Here is a 25,426-nt window from a genome sequence, read left to right on the forward strand (position 1 = left end):
TACCAATTTTTGCATTTTTCTCCAATTTGCTCGAAAACTATTAGTCGGAGAACAATATTTTTTTTTGAAAAAAATAGATATTTTATAGAGCTTTCCAACGATAATGCACTTCATGGGGTTATCTCTGATAGTTCCGGAGCTAATGCTCGACAAATGTTCCGGGTACCCAAAATCGACAAAAACTGTGACGAAAATTGAAAAAATCAAACATCTAAAAATCGAACATATGGACTTTTTGTGGACTAAAAACAACTTTAGTGGGTTGTTAAGACATATAAAAGTCCATAAAAATTTGCTGGAGTGAGTTTAAAAAAAATTTTTTTTTCGTCACTTTGAAGGTAAGTCAGGAAATTTGAGCAAAAAAATTGAAAATTTTAAATCTGATAAAAAGTTCGTAGAATACAGAAAATGAGCCGCTGAATTCAATGGAACAAACCGCACTGCTCTACGACTTTTAGTTTTTGAGTTATGAATTTTTTTGTTGAATAAAATTTTTCACTACAGAAAATGCCTATCTTAATTTTTAGCAACAAATTTTAAAATGTTAGATCTCGTTCAAAGTTGGTATAATGCAGACAATGAGCCGCTGAATTCAACGGAACAAACCGCATTGCTCTACGACTTTTAGTTTTCGAATTATGAATTTTTTTTAATCATTTAAATCATTAAATAAAAACTCCCCATGTTTCTAATGTAGGCATTAAACACAACAGTACAAAATATTTCTTTGTGGGCCTTCATTAGCTTAAGCTTGCTAATATTTTATTTGTTTGTTCAGTAAATGACAAGTTTAGTGTTTCCATTACGACTCCCTTTTAAATTTCTAATGCATCCTTAATCATATTATTGCATTTGACTTTCTATTTGCCAATTTTTCAGAGTGGTAATTGTATTAAATCGTTACATCATATTCAGAAAAGAAAAGACAAAAATTGATATTTTTTATTCATTAAACGACGCCTCTAATTGGCCCACATTTCAGCGCCTTATCTCCCAATCAACCCATCACGTCCAAACCCAATTTCTCCTCCATTCCATTGAAAACCCATCGTCCTTGATCATGGTCGGGTCACTTAATCGTCTTTCGCAACCCAGGAATTTTTCCCACGTGATGAGCCCTCGACAAGCAATTAAATCAGAGCAAGCGGCGTCCACAAAACAAGTGAAAGTCGTCCGGCGATTTCGAAACAATCCATAACAATTGAATCACGACCAAGGCTTTCTTCTTGCACAATCGGCCAAAACGGCACTTGGCCACTTTTCGAAAATCGCTGTTTGCCCAGCTTTTGTAACAAAACCAACTATTGCTTATATAACTTTCACTTAATTGCACACTTGGCTACCTTCACTGGCTATAATATTTTTTCTTCATTGAAGAAGATGAAGCATTCACGATGACATAACGTCGCTAATCAACGCTCAAATTTCGAGCCTATCGCGGTTGGGAAACAGGCCTTGGATCATTATTGCGACAATAAATTACAACAAACACTAGTTTTATTTACTTAAATTATTGTTACAACGAATTTTGCATTGAAGAAAAATCCTCAATGCGAGGTCGGAGCCTTTGCCCAAATTCCACTTTTTTCTTCTTCACTACTCTAACTAGTCTTCTTCTTGCGAAACGAGCGGCGTCAAAGTGAGGCAAAATGCGAAAATTAGCCCCAAGTTCTTCATTTCTGGCCACCACGGTGCGGAAAACGTGTGAGCTTTCAAAGTGTGGCAAACTGTTGAAATAATAAGTCACTGCTATTTGGTTGGCACGACTTGTTATTTTTGGTTCAATTTTTCGAAAAACTTGAGTTTTTTCGTACAGTGGCAGGATTTTAAAAATTGGTATGACTGGTTCCGTGTTGTCACTAACTTCTTCACTGCTTTCTTCACTATTGAAGACAGTTGGCTCGAACGTGTTTTCTTCCTGATCTGTTTCTTCATTGTCGTTTGAAGAGAGCGGAATTTCTACAGTAGGCAAAATAAAAACTTAATTTATATTGTTTCTAATTTTGTTATGTTATTTATTAAAATTTTTTTACAAAGAAATTACAATCATTAAATTAGAATTATTTAAATTTGTTTAGAATTATTTGTAATTATCACAATTATTTGTAGGAATTAGAGAACTACAAGAACCAATAACTGTAAATCACTGTTTTTTTTTAAATAACTGGTTTTATTTTGGTTTTATCCGAGGTTACAAAGTGTAAAATTCACGGTAATTTCTCATAATTTGAAATAATTAAAGAAATTATTTTAGAATTACGAAAATTATTTTAGAATTATTTAAATTATTTTTGAATTACTGTAGATTGTATCTATGCATTTTTAAAATATAATTAGAATTGCTTAGAATTATTTGTAATTATTAAAATTATTTTTAGAAATTAGGGAATTAAAAAGACTAATAATTGTAAATCAGTGTTTTTTTGAATAACTGTTTTTTTTTTGGTTTTATCCGAGATTACGTAGTGTAAAAATTACGTTAAATTTCTCATAATTTGAAATAATTAAAAGAATATTTTAGAATTACGAAAATTACTTTAGAATTATTTAAATTATTTTTGAATTACTGTAGATTACTGGATTTTTTTCTAATTAAAATTAGTTGTATCTATGCATTTTTAATATATAATTAGAATTGCTTAGAATTATTTGTAATTATTAAAATTATTTTTAGAAATTAGGGAATTAAAAAGACTAATAATTGTAAATCACTGTTTTTTTTTGAATAACTGGATTTTTTTTGGTTTTATCCAAAATTACGTAGTGTAAAAATTACGTTAAATTTCTCATAATTTGAAATAATTAAAAGAATATTTTAGAATTACGAAAATTACTTTAGAATTATTTAAATTATTTTTGAATTACTGTAGATTACTGGATTTTTTTCCTAATTAAAATTAGTTGTATCTATGCATTTTTAATATATAATTAGAATTGCTTAGAATTATTTGTAATTATTAAAATTATTTTTAGAAATTAAGGAATTAAAAAGACTAATAATTGTAAATCAGTGTTTTTTTGGATAACTGTTTTTTTTGGTTTTATCCAAAATTACGTAGTGTAAAAATTACGTTAAATTTCTCATAATTTGAAATAATTAAAAGAATATTTTAGAATTACGAAAATTACTTTAGAATTATTTAAATTATTTTTGAATTACTGTAGATTACTGGATTTTTTCCTAATTAAAATTAGTTGTATCTATGCATTTTTAATATATAATTAGAATTGCTTAGAATTATTTGTAATTATTAAAATTATTTTTAGAAATTAGGGAATTAAAAAGACTAATAATTGTAAATCACTGTTTTTTTTTGAATAACTGGATTTTTTTTGGTTTTATCCAAAATTACGTAGTGTAAAAATTACGTTAAATTTCTCATAATTTGTAATAATTAAAAGAATATTTTAGAATTACGAAAATTACTTTAGAATTATTTAAATTATTTTTGAATTACTGTAGATAACTGGATTTTTTTCCTAATTAAAATTAGTTGTATCTATGCATTTTTAATATATAATTAGAATTGCTTAGAATTATTTGTAATTATTAAAATTATTTTTAGAAATTAGGGAATTAAAAAGACTAATAATTGTAAATCACTGTTTTTTTTGAATAACTGGATTTTTTTTGGTTTTATCCAAAATTACGTAGTGTAAAAATTACGTTAAATTTCTCATAATTTGAAATAATTAAAAAAATTATTTTAGAATTACGAAAATTACATTGGAATTTTTTAAATTATTTTTGAAGTACTGTAGATTATTGAATTTTTTTAATTAAAATTAGTTGCATTTATGCATTTTTGAAATATAATCGAAATTGCTTAGAATTATTTGTAATTATTAAAATTATCTTATTAGGAAATTACAAAAATTATTTCCGAATCACTGTTTTTTTGGATTGGTGGAATAATTTTGATGTTACCCGAGGTTAGGTGGTATAAAAATTACGTTAAATTTTCTAAAATTTCGAATAATTAAAGAGATTATTTTAGAATTACGAAAATTAAATTAGAATTATTTAGATTACTTTAGAATTACTGTAAATTATTGAAGATTTTTTTTGAATTGATATAATAATTAGTTGTACTTTTACATTTTTTAAATTTAATTTGGATTGCCTAAAATTATTTGTAATTATTACAATTATTTTTAGAAATTAAAAATTTACAGGAAATATTTGTAAATCACCGTTTTTTTTGAATTGCAGAAATTTTGTTGGTTTTATCCGAGTTTAAATGGTATAAAAATTACGTAGAATTTGTTATAATTTTAAATAATTAAAGAAATTATTTTGGAATTACGATAATTAAGTTGGAATTTTAGTAATTAAGTTAGAATTACAGAAATTAATTCCTAATTAAAATTGTTATTTTGGAATGTCTAAAATTTCGGTGAAATTTTTCTAGAATTAGTTGTGCACATAATGCGAATTATTGGGAATTATTTGAAATTATTAACTTTTTCTAATTTTTTTTTTAAATTACTGAAATAAAAATGCAACTTGAACACTAAGAAATTAAAACGCTGAAACACGAAAAACGAAAAAAAAAAAGAAACACTTATAAATTAAGCATTAAATTCTAGAAAAAAAAATGTAAAACTTGAAAACTGATATAAAAAATTACTGAAAAGACAGCGACTTTGTGATTTTGAAGAACTAATAAGTGACTAAAAAATAATTAGAAAACTATAGAATGCAAAGTAAAAACTATAAAATGATAAAATCGTAAAACTTTGAAAAACAGAAAAATTTAGAAAATTAATACGAAATATAGAGAAACTTAGAATGTAAAAGCTGAAAATTAAAAAAAATAACAAACTACCAAATTGTATTGTTCTTAAACTAAATATTAAACTAACATAAAGAAAGAAAAATTGAGTCAAATATTTTCATTTTAACAAAACCAAAAAATTTTTGAGTGTGAAAAAATCCCAAAAAATTATGAGTCAAACATTTCCTAAGATCTCTAGTCATCTGAAACAAACTGTGATATAACCCAAAGTGATAGTTCCACTTTTTTGATTTTTCTTCTCCAAATAATTACAAAATTGTTACACGCAATGTGGTAACCGTTAATGTTTATTCGCAATTAGCGATTTCGTGTTTGAAGGCTGTGATACATTTTCAGCAATTGCACAATCGCTGAAAAAGCCGGTAGCTCCATTATTCAGATGATAATACTTCATTTAGGCTCGTTATTCATGATGAGTTATTAATTATGTAGAAAGTAGCGAGTGAACAAATTACTAGAGATGTTTCTAGAAATTGTAATAATTCCTTACGCAATCAAAATTACCTGAATTTGACAAAATTGGCACATATGCTGGCCTCTCATAAACCCCGCTGAAATGGCGCAGGAAAAACGGATTGGACGTGAACCTCGCAACCAGCGAGCTCTCCGCCAGCGCGACCATAAACAGAACGAAAAGGAAATTCTGAAAGACAAATTATCTGGTTTTTGTTGCGTCACTTTTGAAAACTTACGAAACGACTCATCGCGTCTGCACTTCGAACGACAATAACTCAAATTTTCACCGCGGGAAATCAAAAACCCGTTCAGTTTGTGCATTTTTAATTACCAAGGAATTCCGAGCTTTCGGGCAATTAATTTTCTATTAAGTAATTGTGTACGTCCATAAACACCCGTTTCACTTTTGCGACCTAGAGATGAGCCTTTCAAATTTGGACGAAAGTAATAGTTGTGTAAAAAGTGTTTGTTCTGCGGTGTGTTTACTCGGAGGCTGAAATTCCTGTCGATGATGAGTCGTCGGCCACTGGTTGGAAGCAATCAGATTTCTCTAATTAATTGTTCGATTTGTGGGTTATTTCCTACATTTGAGACGATCTGTATGAAAGTGAAGGAGCTGCCTTCACTGTGTTGTACTAAATTTCGTTTAACAATGTTTACGCACAATTAAAATGTAAATTGGTTTATTAATTTTGTTGTAAGGAAGTCATCAGTGTATAACTACATATGTGTATCTTAATAATATCCTTTTAATTCAATAAAAAAAGAAAAAAATGTATTTTTTCCTTGGAAGCGTTTTGAAACGATTTTTTAAACGTATTTTTCTTCACACTTTTCCGAGGGAATGTTATAATTCTAGAATAACTTGCACAAATTTTTAGGAATTTAATTAGAAGTGCTACAATTTATTTAAAAATAATAAAAATATGTTTGGAATTTATGGAATTATTTGTAAATTATTAGAATTCCTGTTAGATTAACTAATTTTTTTCATAGCTGTCTTTGAATTTCTAGAGGAATTTCTTAAAAACATGTGAATTAGTTAGAATTATTAGAATAGTAAATTAGAGAATTATTGGAATTATTTCTTGGAATTCTTAAAATTACAATAAGAATTACCGTAAAATATTAAAATTATCTTAATTTTAGAACCAAAAAAATTGCTTCAAGTTATTAAAACTAAGTATAAAAATTATCTTTGGAATTTATTACATTATGTTTGTAAATTACTAGAATTCTCGATGGATTAACAATTTTTTTTTTCCTAATTATCGTGGAATTTCTAAAGAAACATTTGAAATCATAAAGAATTATTAGAATTATTTTGGAATTACAAAAATAAAGTTATAATTATTAATTACAGTAAGAATAACCGTGGAATATTAGAATTATTTTTGTAAATTACTAAAAAAAATTTTAACTAATTTTTTTTATAATTAATTATTGCTAAATTTCATAAAAACATAAAAATGAATAACGACAATTAAATTGAAATTATTGAAACGACAGTAAGGATTATCATGTAATATTTGAATTATTGAAATTAAAAAAAAAATAAATAACGTTTACAATTTTTTTTAATTTAATTGAAATTGATTGAAGTTATTAAAATTATTGAAATTATCTTTAGAATTTATGGAATTATATTTGTAAATTACAAGAATTGAATTAACTATTTTTTATAATTATCGCGTTAAAAACATGACCATTATTTAGAATTAGAGAATTATGGTATTACTATGGAATTACGAAAATTAAGTTGGAATTTTTGAAATTACACTAAGAATTACTGTGAATTATTTAAATTACTAGGATTTTAAAAAACAAGTTTAAAATAAAAACAAATTTGAAATTCTTTTGAAATTTAATTGTAATTGCTTTAAGTTGCTAAAACTATTAAAATTATCTCTGAAATTTTTGGAATTATATTTGTAAATTACTAGAATTCTTGTTGCATTTACTGATTTTTTTATAATTACATCGTTAAATTACTTAAAAACATGAAAATTTATTAGAATTAAAGAATCATTGGAATTGCGAAAATTAAGTTGGAATTTTTGAAATTACAGTAAGAATTATCGTGGAATATTACAATCATTTTGGAAAACAAGTTTCAAATTTAAACTAATTTGAAATTTTTTTGAAATTTATGAATTTATATTTGTAAATTACTAGAATTTTGTTGGTTTTACTGATTTTTTTATATCATTAAATTTCTTTAAAACACAAAAAATAATTAGAATTAAAAAATTATTACAAAAATTAAGTTAATTTTTTTTAAATTACAGTCAGAATTACCGTGGAATATTAGAACTATTAGAATTTTAGAAAACAAGTTTAAATTTTGTACTAATTTGAAATATTTTTGAAATTTTATTGAAATTGCTTCAAGTTGGTAAAACTATTAAAATTATCTTTAAAATTTATGGAATTATATTTGTAAATTACTAGAACTCTCGTTAGATCTGCTAATTTTTTTATAATTACATCGTTAAATTGCCTTAAAAACATGACAATTAATTAGAATTAAAAGAATTATTCAAATTACGAAAATTAAAGTTGGAATTCTCGAAATTACAGTAAAAATTACCGTGAAATATTAGAATTATTGAAATTTAAATAAAATTAAATTTAAATTAGTTTTCCAAATTTTTAAAATTCAATTGAAATTGCTTCAAGTTATTAATAGTTATTTATTTAATGAGTTTGAGTGTAAATCGGACGCTTTATTTCACGAGTGGATTTTTAAACCACGAGTGAAAACGAGTGGTTTATCATCCACGAGGCGAAATAAATGAACCGATTTACACAAAAACGAGTTGAATACAACATTTTATTCTTCGAAATAGACTCAGCAAGGCTTAAAATTGCTTTAAATTTGTTAAAAATAATTTGACGTTTCGTACTGAGAAATGCCAAACAGTTGTCAAAACTTCCTTACACAGGAGAAAAACCGTAAATTTTGACAGTGTCGAAGAATAAAACTGTTTGTCTTTAAAATTTATAAAGTTATTAGAACTAGAATTTTTTGAGATTATTAAAATTAGTTGTATTACACATTTTTGGAATGCAGTAGAATGTAATAGCTGAGAATTATTCAATAAATTCAGTTAGTTACTGAAATTATTTGTGTTTTTTTTTTTGGAATTATTATTGTAGACTTTTAAATTAACGGAAATGGAATTACTTGCATGTATTTTTTTTAAACTTTTTAACTAATCCACCTGATCCTCGTACTTTTTTTAACACTAAACAAAAAACACATGTGTTTTATTTAACAAGTTATTAACAAAGACAAATAGTCTGAATTAAAACAATTAATTGTACTTATGTAAACACGAAACAAGTTCTGTTTGATTTTAATCTTTTTTACAATAAATACGATTTAAAAAAAATGAAATTTTGATATATCTGTTCACAGAAATGTTCAGACAGGTTGTATCACAAGTACAAGTGTTGTACTATCTATAATTAAATATAATTTTATTTATTTCCATCTGGACTCTAACCCATCAACAAGCACAAACATAAAAATAAATTAAGTTTGCAGGCAATTATGTATTTACCACTTCATACAAATGTTCAAATAATAATAATAATTGTCACAAACGACGCAAATCAAACCACTGCATAAATATTTCACCGAACTGGTTCATAACCAGTATTTACCACCAAGATGAAGCTTTTATACACCACACTAATATTTCATTCGCTCATTTCAACATTTTGCACTAAACTACGTAAGTGTCCAATAAAATATCAAAACCCGAAATGATTTTTTTCCAGCTTCAAGTTTCAAAAAATGTGATTATAAAAACCCAAACTTTAACCAGTGTTTAACTGAAGCCATTCAAACCGCTCTGGTCCAGCTTAACCATCCGATGGTTGGACTACCATCACTGGACCCTCTGATGGTTGAAAAGTTCTCAATAGGCGCAGGGACGGGCCCAGTGGGCGTCCAGGAAAATTTCCAAAATGCAAAACTTTATGGATTTACGAAAGGAATTGTGCAAAATGCAGAGTAAGTATAAGAATTAAACCAAAAAAAAATTATAACCAAAAACAGTTTGAGCTTAAACCCAAGTCAAATGCACTTGAATTTTACGATAACGATGCCCCAGTTTAAAATTTTGGCCCAGTACCAGCTCGAGGGCCAATTGCTACTGATTCCGGTCCATGGCAAGGGCGACGCCACCCTTTTGTTAAGTAAGAAAGTTAACAATTAAAGTGTTTTTTTCTATAAATTTGCAAATTCCAAAATATTAATTTAAAGGGTTTGAAAAAAAATTGTCTTATACACGACGGTATAGATTTTAGATGAACAATGTTTTTATCGTCTTGTATAATAGAGGCGACTTTTTTTTTCTATAAATTTACAAATTTCAAATAATAATTTGAAGGGTTTAAAAAAATTGTCTTATACACGACGGTATAGATTGTAGATGAACAAAGTCTTTATCGTCTTGTATAATAAAAGCGACATTTTTTTTCTATAAATTTACAAATTTCAAATATTAATTTGAAGGGTTTGAAAAGAAATTGTCTTATACACGACGGTATAGATTGTAGATGAACAATATCTTCATTGTCTTGTATACTATTTTTGTCCAGAGAACGTGACAGGTGTGGCCTTCCTCCCGCTGGAAAAATACACGAAAAAAGGGCTCACTCATTTGAGAATTGTGGACGGAAAAGTGACACTTCCCAAAACTGATCTACTTTACATGAATTTCCAAAATCGGGAAAATCGTAGCCAGGAATTTTCCGATATGATTAATAAGGTGCTTAACGACATCTGGCAAGCGATTTTCAATGATGTGAAAAGTGGTTACGAGAGTTTTTTCACGGAAATTACCGTCAGTTTAGCTGGAAAATTTTTCGACAAAGTGCCACTCAGTGAAATGCTCGATAATGTAGAATGAGTTAATAAATAAAAAAGAAAAGTTGTGATGGTTTTTATTTGTTACTTAGTACATTTCCCCAACTGGTTTGATGGTCAATTCGTGGACCTAAAAAAAAATGGGTAAGTACAGTCACCCAAAATTAAAATGACGCGTCTATAAACGAACGCCTACTTTGATCACTCGACAATTTTTAATGAACAAATTTGAAGATTACCTAAGAACGATTTTTTTGGTAATTGTTGGCAGTTTTTCCGAAATAATTACGTAAAGTTTTGTAAGTTTTTAACAAAATTTTGCAAAATATTTAATTTTCTAGCTGAAAAAAAAAACAGATTTTGGAACAAAAATTTTGAACAGGAATCGTTTATGGAGGCGTCATTTTCATTTTTGGTGACTGTACCTGGACGTGTTCAGGGGTGCCCAAAGCGTAGATAACGCCATCTGCGATATCTTCAGTCTCCAGAGCTGGAAACTTATCAACAATTGCCTTCTTCTCAGGATCTAGGTTTTTATTGAGAGTTGTCATTTCAGTGGTTACTAGACCAGGACTAACGCTCTAAAAAATAATAATTATTAAATTAATTTTTTTGTTTTGAAAATTTTTATTACCGTGATTTTAATTTTGGAGCCAACAAAATTCAATTCTTGTCTTAAAGTTTCTGTAAGTGCAGTGACTGCGTGTTTAGAAGCTGGGTAAATATTCATGCCTGGAAAATTGGGCACTCTATGCCCACACAGGCTGTTAATGTGAACGATATGCCCTTTTATATCATGTTTTTTCATGCTTTTGATTGCCTCTCTTGTTGCAATACATAAACCAAGGACGTTTACGTCAAGGACGTTTCTCCAAGCTTCGGTATCGCCATCTACTAGAGTTGTTTCTTTAGCAACTCCTGCATTGTTTATTAGTATGTGTACGGGGCCCAAATTTTCCTCAATCCATTTGAAGGCCTTGAGGATGTCGTCTTCTTTCGAAACGTCGGCTTTATACGCGTGGAGTTTACCTAAAGTGAACAATTATGAGTGAAAAGTTATAAAAAAATGTACAGTTTTAAGCTCAAAAAATAAAAATTGCTACCGAAACAATTACAAAAATATTTGTATAAAGCCATGAAATCTCTTATCAAAAAAATAAATTGGATGAAAGACTGCTTTTTTCGAAGGTTTATTGAAGGACAATTCAATAGACTTTAATATTTTGTTTTTAAATTTCAAAAAGATAAATTATGGGCGTCAACATAATTTAAGGCAAATAAAATTTTCGGAAAAAAAGTAATTATTAAAAAACGAAAAACCAAATGAGTTTTAAATTTGGACCTAAAATGAACAAGAAATTAATGATTAATTAATAATTAATTTAACTCTTAAAGACACAATTTCTGAAAAAATCTTCCATTATTAAAAAACTCAAAAATTCTTAATCCGTCCTAAAGTAAAGTTATTTCGGCTTTTATAGGATAAAAAAATTATAAAAAAGACATTTGAAAAACTTCAGTCGAATTTTTTTTTGTTATAACATTATTTATGTAAATTTAAATTTTATTACTTTTTTCTAATACCTACTATTAGAAAGTAAGGTATAAATTACATGGTACAATTTTTATCATAGCTTGAAAACACCTAATAACACTCTAGACAGATCAGATTTTCAAAATATCATAATAGAAAAAATTAATTATATAAGAAACTAAAACAAAGAGAAACAAATCAGTTTCAAATAAAAAAAAATTGCCTTGAAATTTAGTAATTTAATGCTAAAATAATTTTTAAAAAATCAAAAAATTAATATAAATTGTCAATTTATTTCAAAAAAAAAATATTTTTCAACATACATTTTTTTATAAAAAACAGTAAAAATTAAAAATCTACATATAAAATGTTTCCGCCTGCTCTCAGAGATTCTAGAGCCTTATTAAAGCCCTAAAAAGTGTTCGTTGGTTTACAGTTTTTTCTGTAGAAGAATTTATAATAAGCTTTTTTGGAAAAATATTTTGAGAAAATTCAAAAATATATTAAACGTCTAAAAAGTGATTTCTAGAGTTTATTTTTTTTTTTATCAAAAGCTTGTGATAAACTTTATTTTCTGTAAAAATTAGTAAACGATTACGAATATAATTTGCCTTAAAACAAACCATAGCAAAAATTTTACTTGTTATTCCAAAAAAATATAAATAATACTTGAGAGTATATTCCTTAAAGTCGGAGAACTTCTACAAGATTGTTCTTCATTACCAAGGTGACTTAGACCAATAAACCGAAACGACTTTCAGATTTAAATTTAGCACAAAAAAATCTATAAACTTTTGTACTGTTGTCAAAAAAATACTCAAAAATTTTCAAAAAATCTTTAATAACACGATTTTTCTACGATTGTTATAAAAAGTAAGTATGTTACTTAGAAAAGAACCAAACAACTAGAACCAGAAAACACCAAAAAACACTAAAAAACCAAAACGGTTCTCCACTTTTTACCTTTCCTGTCGCCCAGTTCCTGCGCCAGCTCTTGGACGAGTTCAACTCTCCGAGCAATGCCAACGACCTGAAGAACAATTTAAAGAATCTAAACAATTTTTTCACCACTTCCTTACAATAATCCCATTGGAAACGAGCTGTTTGGCAATCGCCGCCCCAATTCCCGTACTAGCGCCCGTCACCACAGCCACCTTGCCCACCCATCTATCCATAGACACGACCATTGCGCCCAGAGACTGCCACCAAACTAAAAGCCACTGGTGCGCAAAGTGAAGGCTGCGACCTCTAATTTTCGGTTTTGAAAAAACCGCATCCATTCAAACTTGACCTCAGTTGCAATGAACCGTTGGTGCGGTAAAGTGGCTTTCGTAACCGGAGCCAGTGCCGGGATCGGCGCCGCCATCGCGGCAAAACTCGTCGAAGACGGGCTCCAGGTGGTGGGGGTGGCGCGCCGGTTGGACAAACTCCAAGAGCTCGCCTCCAAACTGCAAAATTTTCCCGGGAAGTTTCACCCACTTCAAGCCGACGTTACGGCCGAAGAAGACATTATCAAGGCCTTTGAGTGGGTCAGGGGGCACCTGGGGACCGTCCACGTGCTGGTCAATAACGCAGGAATTGCCAAACCGGCAAGTTTGATTGATGGGCCAAGTGAAATTTTTCGGAAAATTTTGGATACTAATGTTCTGGCTCTTACTATTACGACGAAAGAGGCGCTTAAATTAATGAGGGAGAATGGAGATGAGGGACATGTTATTCATGTTAATAGTGTGGCAGGTCATCGAGTAACGGATGTTCCACTTATGAATGTTTATTTTGCGTCTAAACATGCCGTTACGGCCCTGGCGGAAACTTTGAGGCTGGATTTGAGGAGAGAGGGGAGCAAAATTAGAGTCACTGTAAGTCAAATTTTTATTTTTACAAAAATTATATTGTAATTTTTCGAAAAAATATAAAATATAAAAAATATATAAAAATATATAATAAAATAAAAAAAATATAGAAATATAAAAAAGTTATCGCTAATTACTCAAAAGACTAAAGACTTTTTTTTTCTATAAATTTACAAATTTTAAATATTAATTTAAAGGGTTTGAAAAAAAAATGTATTATACACGACAGTATAGATTATAGATGGACAATGTCTTCATCGTCTTGTATAATAAAAGCGACATTTTTTTTCTATAAATTTACAAATTTCAAATATTAATTTGAAAGGTTTAAAAAAAATGTATTATACACGACAGTATAGATTGTAGATGGACAATGTCTTCATCGTCTTGTATAATAAAAGCGACATTTTTTTTCTATAAATTTACAAATTTCAAATATTAATTTGAAAGGTTTAAAAAAATGTATTATACACGACAGTATAGATTATAGATGGACAATGTCTTCATCGTCTTGTATAATAAAAGCGACATTTTTTTTCTATAAATTTACAAATTTCAAATATTAATTTGAAAGGTTTAAAAAAATGTATTATACACGACAGTATAGATTGTAGATGGACAATGTCTTCATCGTCTTGTATAATAAAAGCGACATTTTTTTTCTATAAATTTACAAATTTCAAATATTAATTTGAAGGGTTTAAAAAAAATGTATTATACACGACAGTATAGATTATAGATGGACAATGTCTTCATCGTCTTGTATAATAAAAGCGACATTTTTTTTATAAATTTACAAATTTCAAATATTAATTTGAAGGGTTTAAAAAAATGTATTATACACGACAGTATAGATTGTAGATGAACAATGTCTTCATCGTCTTGTATACTATTTTTGTCCAGAGAATGTGACAGGTGTAGCCTTCTTCCCGCTGGAAAAATACACGAAAAAAGGGGTCACTTATTTGAGAATTATAGACGGAAAAGTGACACTTCAAAAAACTGCTCTACTTTACATGAATTTCCAAAATCGGGAAAATCGTAGTCAGGAATTTTCCGATATGTTTAATAAGGTGCTTAACGACAACTGGCAAGCGATTTTCAATTATGTGAAAAGTGGTTACGAGAGTTTTTTCACGGAAATTACCGTCAGTTTAGCTGGAAAATTTTTCGACAAAGTGCCACTCAGTGAAATGCTCGATAATGTAGAATGAGTTAATAAATAAAAAAAAAAGTTGTGATAGTTTTTATTTGTTACTTAGTACATTTCCCCAACTGGTTTGATGGTCAATTCGTGGACCTAAAAAAAAAAATAGGTAAGTACAGTCACCCAAAATTAAAATGACGCGTCTATAAACGAACGCCTACTTTGATCACTCGACATTTTTTAATAAACAAATTTGAAGGTTAGGTAAGTTTTTAGACGATTTTTTTGGTAATCTATTGTAATTCTTTGTTTTTCGAAAAATATAAAATATATAAAAATACATAAAAATATAGAAAAATATAGAAATATAAAAAAGTTATCGCTAATTACTCAAACGACTAAAGAAAAAAAAAGAAAAAAACAGGAAGACTGAAAGAACAATAAATTAAAAAACTATAGACTGCAAATAAAAAGAAAGTGAAAAACTAAAATTATAGAACAGTAAAATAACGAAAAACTGAAAAATCTAGAAAATTAATATGAAAAATAAAAAATAAAGAAATTAGAAAGCTGAAACTCTGAGAACATAAAAAATTGTTGAAAGTTGAATAACTTGAAAATGTTAAATGGTTCACCAAATTTTTTATTTTTGCTTCTCAAAGATTAATAAATTTTAAATGCCTAAGTTAATGTCTAAAAAGAATAAAGATTTTTGACCTAATTTGGTACAAGTTTGCGTTTTGTGAAGAAACCTTGCAAAATAATTTAGTTATTGCTAAAAAACTTGCGAAATGTTTGAGTTTAAACATGAATTAATTGCGAGAATCAATTTTTTTTTTGATTTTTGAATCCAAGTGTAATAGAAAACTTGTAATTTCATAAGAAAACAACGAAATTCCAGGTGGTTTGGCCGACATTTATAAAATAATCAAATCACAATTTTTTGTTCAGTTGTGAACGTCTTGTGATTGGCCTGTTTTACAGTTGGGAGTGGAATATCTCTCCGATGTCCAATGACAAAGGCTTTAATCGTCTTGCAATTTTTTGTGCACCAATTAAATAGTAGTAGGTGATTTTTATATTTTTATTGGTCAATTACTCATTCTTAGAACAAATAAAACACCAGTGAACCGGTTTAAGGGCTGGTCTTTCTCACAGAGCAGGATTTCGCCTTAAATGCGAATAAAATGGTCGATTCTGCTTAGTTTGTAAAATAATTTGATTTATTTTTGACGAAAACACACTTTTTTTAATATATTACACAAAAACTACGAATCCTAAGAAAGTAGAAGTTTCACACAACTAATTAAAATCTACACTGTCGGTATGGAAAAGTTTTAACTGAGATCGTTTTTCAACTCTAAATTATTTTAGTAATTGCTTCAGAAAGTTTAAAAAGGTCACACTTTTAATAATTGGGGCGCTTTTTCACCCTCCAGACATGAATCCAATTGAAAACATTTGGAGAATCCAAAACATGGAGTAAAACGAGTGTTTTTTTGTAGAGTTTAAGCCCAGGTTTGGTCGAAACTGACATTATCCGATGCTTTGACGCAGACGAACAACTGGCTAAAGTGATAGAATTGGCCCCGAAACTGCACCCTGAGGACATCGCCAATGCTGTTGCCTACGTCTTGGGGACGCCTCCACACGTCCAAGTAAATTTATGCACTAAATAACAATTTCTCCGTAATTTTGGTTTCAGGTCACTGAACTTACAATCCGACCTACAGGTTCCCTCTAATAAAACACGAAAAAAAAAATACACAAGGAAAAAATTTTTATTGATGACAAGACCATTTCAGTTACTTATAAATATTATAAGCGTTATAAGAAAAAACATTATTTCTTTTTGTTTTTTTTTAACTTGAAATCCTTTCACAATCCAGCCAAATCCCTCCTTGGACATCAAACAACAAACTTTTAGGATTCGGTTCAAACGGAACCCTAGTTTTAGAGCTGACACTAAACTTGTAGTTTTTCAAGGCCACAGCTAGAGCTGTCTTGACTTCCATGTGTCCGAACCGCAACCCTGTATAACCCAATAAACAACAATTAAAAAACATCATTTGTATTATTATTATTACTAACCGATACAAATTCGCGGTCCTTCCCCGAACGGTAGATAACTATACGGTTCAATATTTTGTCTATTATCGGGATGGAAGCGTTCCGGCTTGAATTTCTCCGGTTCTGGGTAAAATTCGGGATCACTGTGAATCCCCCGAATCGGGATCAAAACCTGGAAACCTTTCTTTAGCACGATATTGGTTTCCGGGACGTGATAGTCCTGTGTACAAGTCCTTGAGACGGCATAAGCCGGCGAGTGAATCCTTAAAGTTTCTAAAACCAAAAATACAAAGTCCAATTAGTATAAATTATCATGTGGTAAAAAAATTGTAAACTATCTTTATCTGGCGATTTAAAAACCAGATTACTACAAAATTTCGACAATTTCTAGCTTAAAAACAACAAAACTACGATCTAATTTCCAGTTTTGTTAAAATCAATTAATTTTGGACAATTATTTGCCTAAAAATAAAGAAACTGGCTAAAGAAAGCTTATTAACGCTTTATCTAGCTTCAAAAACGACGATTTAAGAACCAATTTACTAAGAAGACTAGATTTTTGGACAATTTCTTGCTTAAAAGCAACTAAACTCGCTGTAGAAAAAGTGAAATTGCTTTAGTTTATTTGAAAACGAAAATTTAATTACCGGTTTTGTTGAAATCAATTTATTTTAGACAAATTTTTGCTCAAAATTAAAGAAACTTGCTGAATACAGCTTGAAATTACTACATTTTGGACGATTTTTTGCTTAAAAACAATACAATTTGCTGTAAAAAAAAATTAAATGACTTTAGTTTATTTGAAAACGACTGTTTAATTGCCAGTTGTGTTAAAAACAACTAATTTTAAGCAATTCTTTCTTCAACAACAAAAAAGCTTACTAAATAAAGCTTAAAATCGCTTTAGATGGCTTTAAAAACGCCGGTTTAAGAACCAGTTTAGTAAAAACACTAGATTTTGGACGATTTTTTGCTCAAAAACAACAAAACTCGCTGTAGAAAAGGTGAAATTGCTTTAGCTTAGTCGAAAACAACGATTTATTTTCCAGTTCTGTTAAAAACAATTAAGTTTGAAGAATTTTTTGCTCAAAAACAAAGAAACTTGCTATATAAAGCTTAAAATCGCTTTATCTGGTGTCAAAAAGACCGGTTTAAGAACCAGCTTAGTAAAAACACTAAATTTTGGACGATTTTTTGCTCAAAAACAACAAAACTCGCTGTAGAAAAGGTGAAATTGCTTTAGCTTAGTCGAAAACAACGATTTATTTTCCAGTTCTGTTAAAAACAATTAAGTTTGAAGAATTTTTTGCTAAAAACAAAGAAATTTGCTGAATAATCGCTTTACCTGGCATCAAAAATGACGGTTTAAAAACCAGTTTAGTAAAAACACTAGATTTTGGACGATTTTTTGCTCAAAAACAACAAAACTCGCTGTAGAAAAGGTGAAATTGCTTTAGCTTAGTCGAAAACAACAATTTATTTTCCAGTTCTCTTAAAAACAATTAATTTTGAAAAATTTTTTGCTAAAAACAAAGAAACTTGCTATATAAAGCTTGAAATCGCTTTACCTGGCAGCAAAAAGACCGGTTTAAGAACCAGTTTAGTAAAAACACTAGATTTTGGACGATTTTTTTCTCAAAAACAACAAAAATCACTGTAAAAAAGGTGAAATTGCTTTAGCTTAGTCGAAAACAACAATTTATTTTCCAGTTCTGTTAAAAACAATTAATTTTGAAGAATTTTTTGCTCAAAAACAAAGAAACTTGCTATATAAAGCTTAAAATCGCTTTATCTGGTGTCAAAAAGACCGGTTTAAGAACCGGTTTAGTAAAAACACTAGATTTTGGACGATTTTTTGCTCAAAAACAACAAAACTCGCTGTAGAAAAGGTGAAATTGCTTTAGCTTAGTCGAAAACAACGATTTATTTTCCAGTTCTGTTAAAAACAATTAATTTTGAAGAATTTTTTGCTCAAAAACAAAGAAACTTGCTATATAAAGCTTAAAATCGCTTTATCTGGTGTCAAAAAGACCGGTTTAAGAACCGGTTTAGTAAAAACACTAGATTTTAGACGATTTTTTGCTCAAAAACAACAAAACTCGCTGTAGAAAAGGTGAAATTGCTTTAGCTTAGTCGAAAACAACGATTTATTTTCCAGTTCTGTTAAAAACAATTAATTTTGAAGAATTTTTTGCTCAAAAACAAAGAAACTTGCTATATAAAGCTTAAAATCGCTTTATCTGGTGTCAAAAAGACCGGTTTAAGAACCGGTTTAGTAAAAACACTAGATTTTAGACGATTTTTTGCTCAAAAACAACAAAACTCGCTGTAGAAAAGGTGAAATTGCTTTAGCTTAGTCGAAAACAACGATTTATTTTCCAGTTCTGTTAAAAACAATTAATTTTGAAGAATCTTTTGCTCAAAAACAAAGAAACTTGCTATATAAAGCTTAAAATCGCTTTATCTGGTGTCAAAAAGACCGGTTTAAGAACCGGTTTAGTAAAAACACTAGATTTTAGACGATTTTTTGCTCAAAAACAACAAAACTCGCTGTAGAAAAGGTGAAATTGCTTTAGCTTAGTCGAAAACAACGATTTATTTTCCAGTTCTGTTAAAAACAATTAAGTTTGAAGAATTTTTTGCTAAAAACAAAGAAATTTGCTGAATAATCGCTTTACCTGGCATCAAAAATGACGGTTTAAAAACCAGTTTAGTAAAAACACTAGATTTTGGACGATTTTTTGCTCAAAAACAACAAAACTCGCTGTAGAAAAGGTGAAATTGCTTTAGCTTAGTCGAAAACAACAATTTATTTTCCAGTTCTCTTAAAAACAATTAATTTTGAAAAATTTTTTGCTAAAAACAAAGAAACTTGCTATATAAAGCTTGAAATCGCTTTACCTGGCAGCAAAAAGACCGGTTTAAGAACCAGTTTAGTAAAAACACTAGATTTTGGACGATTTTTTTCTCAAAAACAACAAAAATCACTGTAAAAAAGGTGAAATTGCTTTAGCTTAGTCGAAAACAACAATTTATTTTCCAGTTCTGTTAAAAACAATTAATTTTGAAGAATTTTTTGCTCAAAAACAAAGAAACTTGCTATATAAAGCTTAAAATCGCTTTATCTGGTGTCAAAAAGACCGGTTTAAGAACCGGTTTAGTAAAAACACTAGATTTTAGACGATTTTTTGCTCAAAAACAACAAAACTCGCTGTAGAAAAGGTGAAATTGCTTTAGCTTAGTCGAAAACAACGATTTATTTTCCAGTTCTGTTAAAAACAATTAATTTTGAAGAATTTTTTGCTCAAAAACAAAGAAACTTGCTATATAAAGCTTAAAATCGCTTTATCTGGTGTCAAAAAGACCGGTTTAAGAACCGGTTTAGTAAAAACACTAGATTTTAGACGATTTTTTGCTCAAAAACAACAAAACTCGCTGTAGAAAAGGTGAAATTGCTTTAGCTTAGTCGAAAACAACGATTTATTTTCCAGTTCTGTTAAAAACAATTAATTTTGAAGAATTTTTTGCTCAAAAACAAAGAAACTTGCTATATAAAGCTTAAAATCGCTTTATCTGGTGTCAAAAAGACCGGTTTAAGAACCGGTTTAGTAAAAACACTAGATTTTAGACGATTTTTTGCTCAAAAACAACAAAACTCGCTGTAGAAAAGGTGAAATTGCTTTAGCTTAGTCGAAAACAACGATTTATTTTCCAGTTCTGTTAAAAACAATTAATTTTGAAGAATTTTTTGCTCAAAAACAAAGAAACTTGCTATATAAAGCTTAAAATCGCTTTATCTGGTGTCAAAAAGACCGGTTTAAGAACCGGTTTAGTAAAAACACTAGATTTTAGACGATTTTTTGCTCAAAAACAACAAAACTCGCTGTAGAAAAGGTGAAATTGCTTTAGCTTAGTCGAAAACAACGATTTATTTTCCAGTTCTGTTAAAAACAATTAATTTTGAAGAATTTTTTGCTCAAAAACAAAGAAACTTGCTATATAAAGCTTAAAATCGCTTTATCTGGTGTCAAAAAGACCGGTTTAAGAACCGGTTTAGTAAAAACACTAGATTTTAGACGATTTTTTGCTCAAAAACAACAAAACTCGCTGTAGAAAAGGTGAAATTGCTTTAGCTTAGTCGAAAACAACGATTTATTTTCCAGTTCTGTTAAAAACAATTAATTTTGAAGAATCTTTTGCTCAAAAACAAAGAAACTTGCTATATAAAGCTTAAAATCGCTTTATCTGGTGTCAAAAAGACCGGTTTAAGAACCGGTTTAGTAAAAACACTAGATTTTAGACGATTTTTTGCTCAAAAACAACAAAACTCGCTGTAGAAAAGGTGAAATTGCTTTAGCTTAGTCGAAAACAACGATTTATTTTCCAGTTCTGTTAAAAACAATTAAGTTTGAAGAATTTTTTGCTAAAAACAAAGAAATTTGCTGAATAATCGCTTTACCTGGCATCAAAAATGACGGTTTAAAAACCAGTTTAGTAAAAACACTAGATTTTGGACGATTTTTTGCTCAAAAACAACAAAACTCGCTGTAGAAAAGGTGAAATTGCTTTAGCTTAGTCGAAAACAACAATTTATTTTCCAGTTCTCTTAAAAACAATTAATTTTGAAAAATTTTTTGCTAAAAACAAAGAAACTTGCTATATAAAGCTTGAAATCGCTTTACCTGGCAGCAAAAAGACCGGTTTAAGAACCAGTTTAGTAAAAACACTAGATTTTGGACGATTTTTTTCTCAAAAACAACAAAAATCACTGTAAAAAAGGTGAAATTGCTTTAGCTTAGTCGAAAACAACAATTTATTTTCCAGTTCTGTTAAAAACAATTAATTTTGAAGAATTTTTTGCTCAAAAACAAAGAAACTTGCTATATAAAGCTTAAAATCGCTTTATCTGGTGTCAAAAAGACCGGTTTAAGAACCGGTTTAGTAAAAACACTAGATTTTGGACGATTTTTTGCTCAAAAACAACAAAACTCGCTGTAGAAAAGGTGAAATTGCTTTAGCTTAGTCGAAAACAACGATTTATTTTCCAGTTCTGTTAAAAACAATTAATTTTGAAGAATTTTTTGCTCAAAAACAAAGAAACTTGCTATATAAAGCTTAAAATCGCTTTATCTGGTGTCAAAAAGACCGGTTTAAGAACCGGTTTAGTAAAAACACTAGATTTTAGACGATTTTTTGCTCAAAAACAACAAAACTCGCTGTAGAAAAGGTGAAATTGCTTTAGCTTAGTCGAAAACAACGATTTATTTTCCAGTTCTGTTAAAAACAATTAATTTTGAAGAATCTTTTGCTCAAAAACAAAGAAACTTGCTATATAAAGCTTAAAATCGCTTTATCTGGTGTCAAAAAGACCGGTTTAAGAACCGGTTTAGTAAAAACACTAGATTTTAGACGATTTTTTGCTCAAAAACAACAAAACTCGCTGTAGAAAAGGTGAAATTGCTTTAGCTTAGTCGAAAACAACGATTTATTTTCCAGTTCTGTTAAAAACAATTAATTTTGAAGAATCTTTTGCTCAAAAACAAAGAAACTTGCTATATAAAGCTTGAAATCGCTTTACCTGGCATCAAAAAGACCGGTTTAAGAACCAATTTAGTAAAAACAGTAGATTTTGGACGATGTTTTGCTCAAAAACAAAAAAACTTGCTGAATAAAACTTGAAATTACTTTATCTGGCGTCAAAAAGAACGGTTTAAGAACCAGTTTAGTAAAAACACTAGATTTTGGACGATTTTTTGCTGAAAAACAACAAAATCTCGCTGTAGAAAAGGTGAAATCGCTTTAGCTTAGTCGAAAACAACGATTTATTTTCCAGTTCTGTTAAAATCAATTGATTTTGAAAAATTTTTTGCTCAAAAACAAAGAAACTTGCTGAAGAAAACTTGAAATCGCTCTATCAGGCGTCAAAAAAAAAGTTTTGTTGAAATTCATTGATTTTGAACAATTCTTTGCTCAAAAACGAAAAAAATTGTTGGATTAACCTTGAAATCGCTTTATCTGGCTTCAAAAAAAGGACGATTTAAGAACCATTTAACTAAAAACACTGAAATTTGAACGATTTTTTGCTTAAAAACAACAAAACTCGTTGTAGAAAAAGTGAAAACGCTTTAGTTTGACCGAAAACGGCTACTCAGTCACTAGTTTTCTTGAAAACAAATTAAATTAAAAAAATTATTTGAAAAAAAAATTACCATCAACAACTTGTCCAAGATATGTCATTTCCTTGATGGCGTCATGACACATCTCACCATTATATTTATCCAAAACTCTCCTCATTTCGTCCATAATTTGCTCATAAACGTGCGGATTAGCTGCAATTTCGTACAAAGCGAACGACATCGTCGTAGCTGAAGTTTCAAAACCAGCCAAGAAGAAAATAAAACATTGAGCCGCCACTTCTTCGATACTAAACTGTCCCCAATCATCACTCTCATCATTCTTAAGATTGATCAAAAGTTGGAGAAAATCGTTCCGAATCGTGTTGGTTTTTTCGCGAAACTCAACCGTGTTACGGACTATGTTAATAAAAAAATCCCCCGCTGACTTTGCAATTTGGCGAAAGCCCAGCTTGCGGCACAATTTGGGAAAAACCGCCCCCAAGTACATGACAATGCACCTGCGCGTGTTGAAATCCAGCGCCTTCTGCGAGTAGTTTTTAAACTCGGTTTTCTTCAACCGGTCAACTTCAACTCCAAACGCGCAGTTGACAATGACATCGGTGCTGTAGCTCGAGAACATCTCCTTGACATCGAAGGAGGTCCTGTTCTGGGCGTGGTGTTCCAAAGTGTGCTCGATTATTTTCCCGCACTCTACGAAGATTTTGAACACCATTTTGATCTTCCCGGCTGTGAAAGTCGGCGTTAGTTTGCTGCGCAACCGCTTCCACTTTTCCCCATTCAGCGACAGCAAGTGGGCGCTGATTGGATCGTCCTTCTCGTTGTAGTAGAAGTTGCGGAAGTTGAAGTGCTGGAAGTCTTTGGCTAGAATAAGTTTGATGAATTTAGGGTCAGTTGGGACGAAGCAAGGCTGGAAAAATAAGTAAATTCCGAAGTATTTGTGGCCTTGTTTCTTCATCTGGTGGTACATTCGGACCACCAACTCGCCGAAGTTGTCTTGGCGCTTGAGGGCGCTGGGGTAGTTGCCCCAGGGGATGCTGGGCTGGATGAACGGGACATTTTGGCGCTTCCAGTACTGGAAGGAGAATTTGTAGTAGGCGATGAGGAGGAGCACTAGGGTTATCAAGGATTCGGCCAGGAGCAACATTGCAACTAAAACTATGAAGTGTTGGTGCTTGAATGGGCGTTTTTGGGCACGTTTTGGCCAGCGGACGTGGTTTATCTTAATCGGGGGATTTTGGTTTAGTTATGGATATTGTCGTATCGAGACTATTAGGAAAAAATTACGTGAGATAAGTGGTATCAGTGGTGGGGATTCCAAAATTGTGGAACAAATGGGGCTATTTTGAGGTGGAAATTGATTGGCGGTTAAAAAGTAGCAAATTTTTAATAGTTTTTTAGTTATCTATAAGTTTTAGTCACATATTTTTGTTTATATGTTAGCAATTTTTTCAAAAAAAACTCATTCAAACAAAATATTGATAAAAATAGAAAAAAAAATTTTAAAATCAAGGCAGTTGACGTCATTTTGTCTCAAGGCTCTAGATAGTTTTAGAAATATAGAAAAGGGCATAAAATTGCTAAATAAAACATGAAATTGCTTTATCTGGCTTCGAAAACGATAATTTAAACATCAGTTTAGTTAAAAACACTTGACTTGAAATGATTTTTTACTTAAAAACAACAAAGCTTGTTGTAGGAAAGCTGAAATCGCCTTAGCTTTGTTGAAAACGACGATTTAATCACCAATTTTGTAGATATCAGTAGGTTTTAAGCAATTAAAATATTAAAAATTTGTTGACTAAAGCCTGGAATGGTTTTATTTGGTTTCGAAAACGCCGATTTAACCATCAGTATAATTAAAAACACTTGATTTGAGATGATTTTTTGCTTAAAAAAAAGCAAAACTCGTTGTAGAAAAGGTAAAATCGCCTTAACTTTCTTGAAAACGACGATGTAATTTATCAATTTTGTTGAAATTATTTGATTTCGGGCGATTTCTTGTGCAAAAAAGGCAAAAACTGGCTAAATAAGCCTTAAAATCGCTTTATCTGGCTTCGAAAATAACGCTTTAAAAGCTAGTTTGGTAAAAACAGTAGATTTGAAATATTATTCTGCTTAAAAACAGCAAAACTCGCTGTAGAAATGATGAAATCGCTTTAGTTTTGTCGAAAACGACGATTGAATCTACATTTTGGTTAAAGTTTGTTGATTTTTGACGATTTCTGGTGCAAATTTGACAAAAAATTGCTAAATAAAGCTTAAAATCGCTTTATTTGGCTTTGAAAATAAGGATTTTTTTGCTTAAAAACAGCAAAGCTTTCTGTAGAAATAATGATTTTATTTGGTTAAAACTATTTTAGTTAAAAAGTAGTTGATTTTTGACGATTTCCTGTGAAAAATGGGAAAAAATTTGCTAAATAAAGACTGAAATCGCTTTATTTGGCTTTAAAAATAACGATTTTTTTGCTTAAAAACAGCAAATCTTTCCGTAGAAATAATGATTTCATTTGGTTAAAACTATTTTGGTTAAAAAGCAGTTAATTTTTGACGA

General features: G+C 29.6%; 4 protein-coding genes and 1 non-coding gene across 5 annotated transcripts; 2 read left to right on the top strand and 3 right to left on the bottom strand.

Annotated features, from left to right (window-relative positions):
* Positions 1 to 1,500: 1,500 nt before the first annotated feature.
* LOC103312185 (uncharacterized) lies at positions 1,501 to 6,144 on the bottom strand. The gene is made up of 3 exons (XR_010335160.1): positions 5,492 to 6,144; positions 5,304 to 5,442; positions 1,501 to 1,959 (listed from the first exon to the last, which is right to left on the bottom strand). It is a non-coding gene; the product is annotated as an uncharacterized LOC103312185 (transcript).
* Positions 6,145 to 8,849: 2,705 nt separating this feature from the next.
* LOC103312190 (uncharacterized) lies at positions 8,850 to 10,203 on the top strand. The gene is made up of 4 exons (XM_008192204.3): positions 8,850 to 8,995; positions 9,042 to 9,276; positions 9,322 to 9,461; positions 9,867 to 10,203. The coding sequence occupies exons 1-4, from the start codon at positions 8,932 to 8,934 to the stop codon at positions 10,175 to 10,177; spliced, it is 750 nt and encodes a 249-aa protein (XP_008190426.2). The 5' UTR covers positions 8,850 to 8,931; the 3' UTR covers positions 10,178 to 10,203.
* On the bottom strand, positions 10,196 to 12,906 carry LOC658671 (farnesol dehydrogenase). Its single transcript, XM_965035.5, has 5 exons — positions 12,748 to 12,906; positions 12,632 to 12,698; positions 10,769 to 11,163; positions 10,560 to 10,715; positions 10,196 to 10,264 (listed from the first exon to the last, which is right to left on the bottom strand). Exons 1-5 carry the CDS (start codon positions 12,853 to 12,855, stop codon positions 10,223 to 10,225), a joined length of 768 nt encoding a protein of 255 aa, XP_970128.4. The 5' UTR covers positions 12,856 to 12,906; the 3' UTR covers positions 10,196 to 10,222.
* Positions 12,907 to 12,946: 40 nt separating this feature from the next.
* LOC658587 (farnesol dehydrogenase) lies at positions 12,947 to 16,519 on the top strand. Its single transcript, XM_064358383.1, has 3 exons — positions 12,947 to 13,527; positions 16,174 to 16,326; positions 16,374 to 16,519. Exons 1-3 carry the CDS (start codon positions 12,970 to 12,972, stop codon positions 16,410 to 16,412), a joined length of 750 nt encoding a protein of 249 aa, XP_064214453.1. The 5' UTR covers positions 12,947 to 12,969; the 3' UTR covers positions 16,413 to 16,519.
* On the bottom strand, positions 16,435 to 24,229 carry LOC658506 (cytochrome P450 6BT1). Its single transcript, XM_064358382.1, has 3 exons — positions 22,948 to 24,229; positions 16,760 to 17,011; positions 16,435 to 16,700 (listed from the first exon to the last, which is right to left on the bottom strand). The coding sequence occupies exons 1-3, from the start codon at positions 24,017 to 24,019 to the stop codon at positions 16,531 to 16,533; spliced, it is 1,494 nt and encodes a 497-aa protein (XP_064214452.1). The 5' UTR covers positions 24,020 to 24,229; the 3' UTR covers positions 16,435 to 16,530.
* Between the last annotated feature and the right edge of the window lie 1,197 nt (positions 24,230 to 25,426).

This window comes from Tribolium castaneum, chromosome 8 (genome assembly GCF_031307605.1).
Source record: "Tribolium castaneum strain GA2 chromosome 8, icTriCast1.1, whole genome shotgun sequence".
NCBI classification, from domain to species: domain Eukaryota; kingdom Metazoa; phylum Arthropoda; class Insecta; order Coleoptera; family Tenebrionidae; genus Tribolium; species Tribolium castaneum.